At 47.5% G+C, this 11,478-nt stretch overlaps 1 protein-coding gene across 1 annotated transcript in view; it reads left to right on the top strand.

The window, feature by feature from the left end:
• The first annotated feature begins 3,505 nt into the window (after nucleotides 1-3,505).
• Nucleotides 3,506-11,478, top strand: part of SLC13A3 (solute carrier family 13 member 3) — a 64,813-nt gene continuing 56,840 nt past the window's right edge. The window contains exon 1 of the mRNA XM_069496615.1: nucleotides 3,506-3,624. Coding sequence (XP_069352716.1) covers nucleotides 3,514-3,624 — 111 coding nt within the window. The 5' untranslated portion in view covers nucleotides 3,506-3,513. The remainder of the gene's footprint in view (nucleotides 3,625-11,478) is intronic.

Below are 11,478 nucleotides of genomic sequence, written 5' to 3'. Positions count from 1 at the left end.
AACCATTGAACTGTACACTTTTAAATGGGTGAGTTATACTACGTGAATTATATCTCCATGACACTTTAAAAAATGAAAGCAGAATACGCCATTCTGCTTAAATCCCTGCAATGGCTGCCCTGTCGCTGAGCGTAAAGGTCCCTACTTGGGCTTTCGAGGTCCTCTGCTGTGTACTTGCTGGCTACACGTCCCTGAGCCCGTCTCTGCACCCAGTTCCTTGATGGACTCATTCTATGAAGAACCAGGAAGGTCTCAAACCAAATTTTAAAAGACAATAGATGCCAAATAGCAAGATGACGGTGATAGAGATGTTAGAATTATTTAACAATGATTTTAAAGCAGCCATTATGAAAATGCTTCAACAAACACACTTGAAACGAATCAAAAAAGTAGAAAACCTCAACAAAGAAATAGAAGATATAAAAAAGAACAAAATAAAAAAATTATAACTGAAAAATGTTATCATTAAAATAAAAACCTCAATAGATGGGCTCGACAATAGAATCGAAGGGACAGAAGAATCATGGAGGGGACAGAAGAATCAGTGAACTGGAAGATAGAACAATAGACATTACCCAATCTGCAAACAGAAAGAGACTATAGACTGAAAAGATAAAGAGAGCTACAGGGACATGGGGGAATTACAACAAAAGGTCCAACATCTATGTCATCAGTTATGGAAGTAGAGGAAAAAGAGGGTGGAGTATAAAGTTATTCAAAGAAATACTGGCTGAAAACTTTCCAAATTTGGCAAAATAAATAAATAAGTAAATAAATCTACAGACCCAAGAAGCTGAGTGAACTCCAAACAGGATAAATCAAAGGAATCCAGACCAAGACATATCATAGTCAAACTTCTGAAAACTAAAGACAAAGAAAAAAATCTTGAAAGCAGCAAAAGAGAAATGAATCTTACTGATACAGAAAAGAAAATTCAAGTGATAGCAGATTTCCCACCGAGACCATGGAGGCCAGAAAGAAGGTGCACCACATTTTCCAAGAAAAGACCAGAATTCTGTATCCAGTGAAAATATCCATCAGGAATGAAAGGCAAATCAAGACCCTCTCAGCTGAAGGAAAACTAAGAGAATCTGTTGCCAGTAGATCCACCCTAAAAGAATGACTAAAGAAAGTTCTTCGACAGAAAGGATGTGATGAACAAAGGAATACTGGAACATGAGGAAGGAAGAAAGAACACAGTGAACAAAAATGCAGGTAAATGCAATAACCTCTCACTCCTCTTGAGTTTCCTAAATTATGTTTGACAATTGAAGCAAAAATTACACCACTGTCTGATGTGGTTCTAGATGTATGTAAAGAAAATGTATGAAAACAATGTATGTATGAAAACAATAATATTTTAAACAGAGTAAGATAAAGGGACATAAAGATTAGTAAGTTTTCTACACTTCACTGGGATTGGTAAAATGACAATACCAGTAGACTATGATAAGTTATGTATATACAATGTAATACCTAGGGTAAGAACTAAGCCATATAAACAACAAAAAACAAACCACTCAATTGAAAAATGGGCAAAGGACTTGCATAGACATTTCTCCAAAGAAGATACACAGGTGGCCAATAAGCACATCAAAATATGCTAGACATCAATAATCATTAGGGAAGTGCACATCAAAACCACGAGATACCTCTTCACACCCATTAGGGTAGCTATTAATAAAAAAAAGAAAAAAAAAACGCAGAAAATAAGTGTTGATGAGGATATGGTGAAATTGGAATCCTTGTGCACTGTTGATGGGAATGTAAAATGGTACGGCATCAGTGGAAAACAGTATGGCCATTTCTCAAAAAAACAAACAAAAAGAAACACAAAAAACCTGTAGAATTACCATATTATCCAGCAATTCCACTTCCAGGTAGATGCCCAAAAGAATTGAAAGCAGGGGCTTAGACATATATTTGTACACCCCTGTTACAGCAGCACTGTTCACAATTGCCGAAAGGTGGAAACAACCCAATGTCTATCAACAAATGAATGGGTAAACAAAATATAATATAGACATACAGTGGAATATTACTCAGTCTGAAAAAGGAAAGAAATCCTGACACATGCTACAACATGGATGAACCTTGAAGACATTACGCTAAGTGAAACAATCTAGTCACAAAACTACAGATACTCTATGATACCACTTATATGAGGTACCTAGATTAATCAAATTAGTAGAGACAGAAAGTAGAATGGGATTTCCAGAGGCTGGGGGAGGAGGGAATGGGGTTATTTTGGAATGGATACAGAGTTTCAAAACTATAAAACTTATAGAAAAAAAAAATAGAAAAAAAAACATAAGAAATTCTTTCGAATCTAGTGCTATGCAAATAAATAGCTTAACCCCTAAAGCATGAGCCAAAGGAAAATTTGATAAATTTGACTATGTCAAAATTAAAAATGTTTGCTCAGTGAAAGACTGTTAAGAGGGTGAAAAGCTACTGACTGGGAGAAATATTTGCAAACAACGCATCTGTCAAAGGACTAATAAAGAATTTTCACTGCTCAACAGCAAAAAGCCAAATAATCCAATTAGAAAATGGGCAAATGATAGGAAGAGATATCACCAAAAAGGATACACGGACGGCAAATTAGCACATGAAAAAATGTTTAGTATCACTAAGCATTAGGGAAATATAAATTAATTATATTATAGATATAAATTATACAATGAGATATCACTACACCCCTCTCAGAATGGTTAAAATACAAAAGAGTGACAACACCAAATGCTGGCAAGGATGTGGAGAAACTGGATTATTTATACGTTGCTGATGGCATTGTAAAATGGTACAACCACTTTGGAAAACAGTTTGACAATTTCTTAAAAAACTAAGCATGCAACCCCACCCCTGCAGCCCTGCACGTTTATCCAGAAGGCACGATGAGGCTCCTCTGCTCTCCAGCCCACAGGTGACTCGCGCACCTTAGGAGAAATAAGAATGACCCCATCAACAGCAATAGCGGCTCCCAGTGGGCCTCGCTCTGGCAGGCACATGCGTCATCTCCCCTAAACACCCCAGGAACCTCATGTCTGGTAGACTCTCGTCGTCACTCCACTTTCAGGCTCAGAGGCTGTTGCTCAAGGCCACGCAGATAGCGCTGCAGGATTTGAACCCAGGTAACACTAGCAAGTGCCTTAATACTCACATTGTCATTCGTTATCAGCCTCTGGGCAGGCGGGTAAACAGTGGCAGGAGAGGTTAAGCCGGTCGCCCCCGTCCACGTATCTGGGAAGGCGCCAGGCTTAACCCCAAGGCCACGCTGTCCTTCCCGGGCTGGGGTCCCGCTTCCCTAGTTCGTGCGGCCAACTTTTCCCAACTTTCCCGGGCCTCTCTCCCCGGTCCCAGGGGCGCAGGCACCACCCCTGTCCTCGGGAGGAGCAGGCGGAGGGCGGGTTCCGAGCGCAGTCGCCTCCCCGGACCCTCCCCCCGGCTTTAAGCGCGCGCCGGGCCAGGCGGGGCAGTCCCCGGGGCCGGCTCGGCCGGGCGATCGCGCTGATGGCGGCGCTGGCGGCAGCGGCCAAGAAGGTGTGGAGCGCGCGGCGGCTGCTGGTGCTGCTGCTCACGCCGCTCGCGCTGCTGCCGGTGGTCTTCTTCCTCCCGCCCAAGGTAACGCCCCAGCCCGCCCCCGGCGGGACCCTCTCCTCCCCAGCCGCTGGGGTCCCAGTCTGGACAGGCTTCCCGGGACCCTCCTCTCCCTCTCCCCTTGTACCTGCTTCCGACGGCTGTGAACGCCCCTAGTCCTCTCCCCACTCCCCGCTGCTCCTTGGAGCCCGAGTCTCACCCAGCCTGGATCTTCTCGCTTAAGTGGCAATGATTTCTCTTCTGAGCTCTAACTAGGTGCTTGGTGCTGTGTTGCACATTTCGCTGGACAGTCACAATGAACACATAATGAGTGCTAAACTGTGTGACCTGGGGCAAGTCCCTTAACCTCTCTGAACTTCGGTTTACTCATATGTAAAATTGGGGGTAAGGATAGTGCCAACCCACAGTGTAGTGGTGAATATAAATGAGGCATTATATGTAAATCTCCTAGAACTAAGCCTCGTAGACAGTAAGTGCCAAATAAGCACTGGCTGGTCTTTTTCTGCACCAGGCCCTTGCATGATGGGGACAGCCAAGATTCAGAGAGTGCATACTAGGGCAGGGCTTTCTGCCTTTTATGCATTATCCACCTTATTTAATCCTTTCAATGCCCCTCAGAGGGGGAGAATTATTCACCCCATTTTCCACAGGAGAAAACCGATGCTCAGAGAGAGGAAGTGACTTGCTCAGAGGCACACAGCAAGTGACTGAGGGAATCCAATCCTGGTCTTTTCAGAATCCAGTGCCCGAGCTGTTTCCAGACTCCTGAAAAAAGTGATCCCCATGAGATCAAAGGCTGCAGGTTGAGGAGGAAAATCAACACCAGTGGGGGCTGGAGGGAGATGGCCCAACAGTTCCCCATGGGTCCCTCACCTGTGCCCAGCCCACCCATGGCATCATGAGCAAGCGCTAGGCTTGTGAGACAAGGCTACCTCCAGGAAGTTGCTTCCCTATTCCTCACTGAGATATTCAACGGTTCACTTAAGTAAAAGTGAAAAGAAGGTGTAATTTAGTGGTGTGTCACCCAGCACCCATCGGCTGAGACCAGGGGGAGCTGCCTGGAGGAAGGAGCCATCCCTGGGCACACGGGGTAGGAAGGTGTTATCAGATGGTTCCAAGGAGACTCAGAGCTAATACACAGCAAGTTCTTTAGTGTGGAATTATCTAAGTGATCAGACTTTCTTGACATGGAAGGGAAAAAACAATAAATGATGGAATAAGAGGTAGGTCACCTCTTCAAACACCAGCCCATCCCGGGCCACTTGATGACCTGCAGACCTTGGACCAACCTCCTTTCTTCTTTGGGTCTCAATTTTCTTCTCTGTAAAATGGAGCCATCACTGCGCTAGCTTTTGGGATTGGGAGAGGGGTTGAGCAAGGCTTTGGGAAACACAGGTGGTGGAAGGATGGGTGAATCAGCCTTGGCTGATTGACTGTTGTCTCGGAGGCCCCAGGCAGAGCTCCAGGGAAGAAGAGATGAAACACACAGGGTCTCTATCTGCAGCAGGGGTTCTGATAGATTCTCGCTGTTCTGCCATCTAGCAAGGGCATGGACCCAGGAGCAGATCCAAGCGTTATAGGGCCTATTTGAGGGGGTCTCTTTAAGAAAAAGACACAGGTTTACAAATCTAAACTCCAACACAGGGCTTGGGAGAGGCTCTGAAGTTTAAGTTTCATCAGCTTCACAGGGAATTGTCTTCCGTCTGTCCCCCAGTGTGCTCAGCTGTGTGGACGGAAGGGAGAGATAACGGTGAGTGCCCCTGTCATACACCCCCCTGCGATGGCGCCAAGCCTGATGAGGAAAGTGTCCTGTTGCCTGCTTAGCTCTTTCTCTGGGGGAGGCACCGTGCTAAGAGCTTGGCAGGAGTTGCCCATATAGTGTCCACAAAGACCAGGGAGGCAGCTGCTGTTTGCATCCCTATTTGACAGGGGAGGACATGGAAACTCAGCAAGGTTAGGTGACTTGCCCAAGGTCACACAGCAGGTACAAAGCCAGAATGCAGAGTCTATACTGCTAATGGCTGTGCCCGGCATGCTCTCCTTAGTTATAATTCCGTAAAACCACTCCTTGTTCCCTACAGTTCCCTTGTGGGGACTCTTTGTGTGGCTCTAGATGTCACTGCCTTTTTGAGTGGCTGATAAACCAGGGCCTCCTCCCAGGAGGCAGATCTAGCTGCTTGGAGGACCTTAGCCTCCGTCACGATCTCTGTCCGCATGCCCGAAGCCCCTTCCCCCATACAGCAATATTCATATAATTATCATTATTATATTCTCTGATATTAAGAATTGACATGTTTCTCAATCTAATGTACAATATGAATAAAATGTATCCTTAGAAAACATTGCGAGTTTTGCTGATCTGTGACATACATTTAAAGCAAACACAGTGGGTTTGCTATGCACACAGAGCTTCAAGACAATTCTTGTAATCTTAACCAGTCCCTCCCCGTGACAGCCTCCCCAGACAAAGGCTGGCGGTGTAACCTAAAAACAGGCTTGCTATGCAAATGTGGCTTCAAGGCAGATGCCCTCAGCGTCCACCCCCATCCCCGACATCAGATTGCCACGTCTAAGCCTCTTCCATGTGAAAATTCTGGAGCCACCAATGCAGGTCACATCGCACCTATGGGTTCCTAAAACCTTTTGTGAAGTTGCAGATACCGGGTCGGGAAAGAAGTCGGAGATGCTTGGTCATGTGCCATTTGCTGGGTGGTTGGGAGAGGGACAGCCCCTGGTTGGGGCCTGGTTTTCCAGCCTGATGCCATCCCCAGGCCGCTGCTGCTCTGATGTCCTGGGAGTCTGGGTGGTTGAGAGGGTTGGTCCTCATGCATCTGGTGACTGGTGAGCTGGTCTGCGGGGAGGCTGCAGTCAATCCACGGAGCGGATCCGGGAGGAACAATTCTTACATTATGTCCCCTGGCTCAGGAACGCTGTCAGCAGGGATGAAAAGGAGTGGGCTGCCGCTCTGGAATGCAGTGGCTGCCATTCCCAGTGCCACCGGGGATCCTGGCCCTTGCTGTGAAGAGTGCCAGAGGCTCAGGAAGACAGGGTGCTGTCCAAGGGACCACCTCAAAGTTTTCCAAGAAGCCAGTGGGTACAGATGGGACGGTACCATATAACCATATGGTAATACGGTGCTTTGCAAAGAAGCACTAGCCCTATATGTCTGCAGAGAAGTCTTGCCCCCTTTCCCATCTTGTACCTGCCAGAGCAAATTAAGCTGTACTGACAATCTGGCCAAGATGAGTTCTTAACAGTGGGTGCTCACGGGTGGTTCTAAAGATGCTTTGAGGAGGAAGAGCTTGGGGATATTCTAGGCAGGGCTGCTACAGAGGGTTGTGCAGGCTGTGCACTGCACAAGGGGTCTTGAGGAGGCAAGTGAGGCTGAACCAGACTGAATTCCACATGCCGAGCTGTGCACCCTGGTGCAGGGCTGGATCCACTTGAAGAAGGGCCTCTTTTTCTAAGTTGCGCAAAGGTGTCACATGGGCTAGCCGCAGACTTATTCTGGGGTGGTAATCTTTTCAGGAGATGATAGGATACCTGTAAGGTCAGAGGCCCACTTTCTTGCCTTTGCCTAATCATGGGCAGGTGGGTGACCAGGGAAACGGTCCTTTCTTTCCCAGTTTGGAGGCTTTGGCATCAGAACTGGATTCTCATTCCACATACTTGCTCTGTGACTTTGGACAAGTCATTTTACTTCTCTGGGCCTCGGTTTCTTCACTTAGAATATGGCCATAATACCATATTCCTTCCTGGTTATATTTGGGCTCAAGGAAATAACACATTATGCCTGCACTATAAATTCATGCTTTTTTATTCAATGCCCAAGGTATATTTTAGCTCTCCCATTTTGCAGATGAGAAAACTGAGGCTCAGAGAAGCTAAATGATGGAAAGAGTACAGGGCTTAGAACTGGGCACACCCAGGTTTGGGTCTTGGCTTTGAAATCATAAAAGAGGGGACCCTGGGTTGCAGACTTTGAATTTCTGAGCCTCAGTTTCCTCATTCCTGATGTGGGGAGACTCACACCCTCCAAAAGGGCTGTTATGAAAATTAAGAGAAGATACAAAAGTCCGGTACAGCATCCAGTACATAGCGGGAGTTTACAGCAGTAGCCACACATTTCCCCCCACATTTGCCAAATGCTTTTTTATATGCTATTTACATTGTAGCTAATTTACTCTTCACACTGGCCTTAAGAAGTACCAACAATGATCATTCCCATTTTTTACAGATGTGGCAAGTGAGGCACAGAGAAGTTAAGTAATGTTCCGAAGGTCACACAGCTACTAATTATTACTTTGGTCACTCTTCCCTCTCTCTTGGTCTTGGATTTTGGAAGAGGGTAGGCCAGCATTCGGAGAGTCTTTCCCTAACAAAATCTCTCAGAAAACACCTGCGAGTCAAGCTCCACGGGTTGAGCACTTTCTCTGGCTAGACATTGCCTGGTGCTTTTAACATCGCATTGAACCTCAGAGAGCTCAGGCAGGGAATTTGCTCACGCGCACCCCAAACTGGAGTGGCATCTGGTTTGATTTCCATCATCCAGACACCACCCCCTTAATTTTTTGCCAGATCCGCTCACCATTCAGTATTATTTACTTAATTACATTCCTATTATTATTATTATTTTTTTTTTGAGACAGAGTCTCACTTTGTTGCCCAGGCTAGAGTGAGTGCCGTGGCGTCAGCCTAGCTCACAGCAACCTCAAACTCCTGGGCTCAAGCGATCCTCCTGCCTCAGCCTCCCGAGTAGCTGGGACTACAGGCATGCACCACCATGCCCGGCTAATTTTTCTATATATATATTTTTAGTTGTCCATATAATTTCTTTCTATTTTTAGTAGAGACGGGGTCTCGCTCTTGCTCAGGGTGTTCTCGAACTCCTGACCTTGAGCGATCCACCCGCCTTGGCTTCCCAGAGTGCTAGGATTACAGGCGTGAGCCACCGCGCCCGGCCTACATTCCTATTATTTACCTAATTTTTTTTACATTAATGCCTTACTGCCCTCCCCCCGCTTTGTAAAAAGCTTAAATACAATGACTGAAAAGGAGATTTTATGTTGGTGCCATGTATGGAAAACCAGGATCATGAATGATTAATAAAAGAAAACCAGTAATAAATAAATATTTAATGGTTAATTCTGACTGTGCACTGCTACCTGCTTGAAGCCCAGGGCCCAAGACCTGCCCTCTCTTTGTTACGAAGGGAGGGAAATCTTTAAGTGAGGCATTAAAGACAAGCCAGTACCAAACTGAGACTTTGTTTTGGAAGTGATGTGAAGGAAAAAAGAATTAGAAGGCAGTAACCTCAGGGTTTGATCCAAAGTCTTCTGGAATTGACCTTTTATGCCTCAAGAAATATTGGACTTGTAGCTTGGATCAGTGCCTTGTCTGGGGACCCGTGAGGCTGGCTGCCAGCCCCAGTGCCTCAGTTTCCTCATCTGTACCAGATGGCCTTCTTCCCACCGTGGTGCTTGGTGGGCTGTTAAGCAAAGGAAGCATGTGGTCAGCTGAACAGTGACGCACCAGAGATGTCCAGTGTCCTAATCCCCTGAGTCTGTGCATGTTACCTTGTGTGGGAAGAGGGGCTTTGTGGACGTGATCAGGCAAAGGGGCTTGAGATGGGAGGAGTAAGGTGCGTTATCCGGGTGGACCCAGTGTCATCGCAAGGCTCCTTATAATCGAGGTGCAGGAGGAGTCAGAGTCAGAAGGTCATTTGATGACGGGAGCAGAGGGAGAAAAAGCAATGGGATATGCGGCCATGAGCCAAGGAATGCAGGAGGCCCCGGAAGCTGGGAAAGGCAAGGAACGGATTCTCTTCCGGAGCTTCCGGGAGGAACCAGTCCAGCCACCTTGACGTTAGCCCAGTGAAAGTGATTTCAGACTTCTGACCTCCAAAACTGTAAAGGAATACATTTGTGTTGTTAAAAGCCATTGCATTTGGGGCAATTTGTTACAGCAACGATAGAAAATGAACACATGGCAGAACCACCCCACCAGGTTCTCCCAGGAGGGGTTTGGGAAGTTCAGCCTCATGTCTGCCAACGTATTGATTGCCCGTCATTCATAGATGTGTCCCATCCCAGGGGCCTCTTGTTCCCTGGATGCAAAGCCTGGTTTGGTAAAAAAGGTCCAAGCTTTGGACTTAAATGGATATGAGCTCATCTCTGGCCTCTGCCTGAAAGAGCTGTGTGATTCAGAAAGTCTTCACGTCTCTGAACCTGTTTCCCCATCTGAGAAAACGGAGCTATCCTTACTTCTTTCTTGGCAGAAACTAGAAAACACGATTATTGTGATCTCCCGTACTTTCCTCCTTTCTCTATGCTCCAGCCTCACAGGCCTTCTTTTGTATCTTCAGACCTGCCAGGCTTGCTCCTGTCTCAGGGCCTTTGCACTTGCTGTTCCCCTGGAACCCTCTTGCACCTGATCTTCCATTTCTGGGTCCTTGTGGTCATTTAGGTCTTAGCGCCAATGTTGTTTCCTCCTAGGAGTCCTTCTTGATGACCCCTTCTTAAGCACACTTGCCCTCCTCACCCCTAAAATCACTCTCTAAAACAGCTTCCTGTTTCATTTCCTTCGTGCCATGCATCCTGCTCTGAAAGTACCATTCCTTTGTTCAGCGTCTGCCTCTCCCACTAGGCTATGAGCAGCCCAAGGGCAGGGACCACGTCTTTTACGTTTCCTGCAGCAGCCCCAGACCTCAGACCAGTGTCTGGCACATAGTAGGTGCTCAGTAAGCAAGCATAGAATAAATAAATTTGGATTTGAACCCACGTTCTGATTTTAGAACACGCATACTTTCTAAAGCCCCGGCTGCTTCCCGATTTGTGGAATGTTTGAGCACGAATCAGTATTTCCAGCCTTTTCTTTTTTGAGCTGCGAAGACTGAGGCCCAGAGGGGATATGGAGGGATTTTGCCAGCATCTTCCATCCAGGTGGTCCCAGATCCCTCATCTGTGTCCCCTACATGCTTTCCCCACCAGGTTTGACCTGTTGCCCCGTCCCCCAAGCGGCGTGCAGACCCGCTGGCCTCAGAGCAGTTCCTCTGAGGCCGGGCCAACTTTCCACTTTCCCCGGAGCTCCCACCAGGTGTGTAAACAGGCCTGCGTGATTCCTGGTGGTGCGGTGGGGTGCAAGATCGTGTTTCCTGACCCAACTCAACAGGACAGTGCCCTCTGCACTGATGAGCAGGATTTTCTGACACCCCCAGACCTTGAAGACACACAGTCAGCACCCTAGCTGGGGCCAGACCTGGCCGGGCCCTGGAACAAGTCACACGCATGTGCCCGAACTGCCCTCTCCAGCTGAGATGCACCAGGGCCTTGGGGAAGAGCCACACAAAGTCACACAGCCTCCTGGCAAGTCGTTTCCCTCCCCAAGCCTCAATTTCCTCTCTGCAAAGTGGGCATAATGAAACTCACCTACTGGGAAGACTTGAAAGCGCCTGACACATGGTAGGTGCTCAATAAAGGATCGCTGCTGTGCCTGTTATGTGCAAAATAGGGACACCAGGCTCTCTGTCTACTTGTCCCTGAAATTCACATGAGGAGGGGTGGCCAGTGGACGTGTGCCTGTGGTTGGGGGAGGGGGGCGCCCATACATGGAACAGAGCAGCGAGCCCCAGCCAGAAAAAGACATCAGAGAAGGCCAGGGAGGCCCCATACCCCTACCCTGCCAGCCAGCCTGGGGGGTCCCCTCCCCCCAGTTTTGCTCTACTTCCCTTTGGGGGACCTCATCAGCAGTCTGGGCTGAGAGAGGATTTGATTTCAACCGTATTAAGCATCCCCACGGGAAAGTGCTGGTCCCCGGGAGGCTGCAGGAAGTGAACTCAAGCTTGTTGATGTCCTGGGCCACATGCCTTATTCATGCTCT

Source organism: Eulemur rufifrons, chromosome 20 (genome assembly GCF_041146395.1).
Source record: "Eulemur rufifrons isolate Redbay chromosome 20, OSU_ERuf_1, whole genome shotgun sequence".
Taxonomy (NCBI): domain Eukaryota; kingdom Metazoa; phylum Chordata; class Mammalia; order Primates; family Lemuridae; genus Eulemur; species Eulemur rufifrons.
Note: the sequence above shows the minus strand (reverse complement) of the source record. Positions and strands in the feature narration are given on the sequence as shown.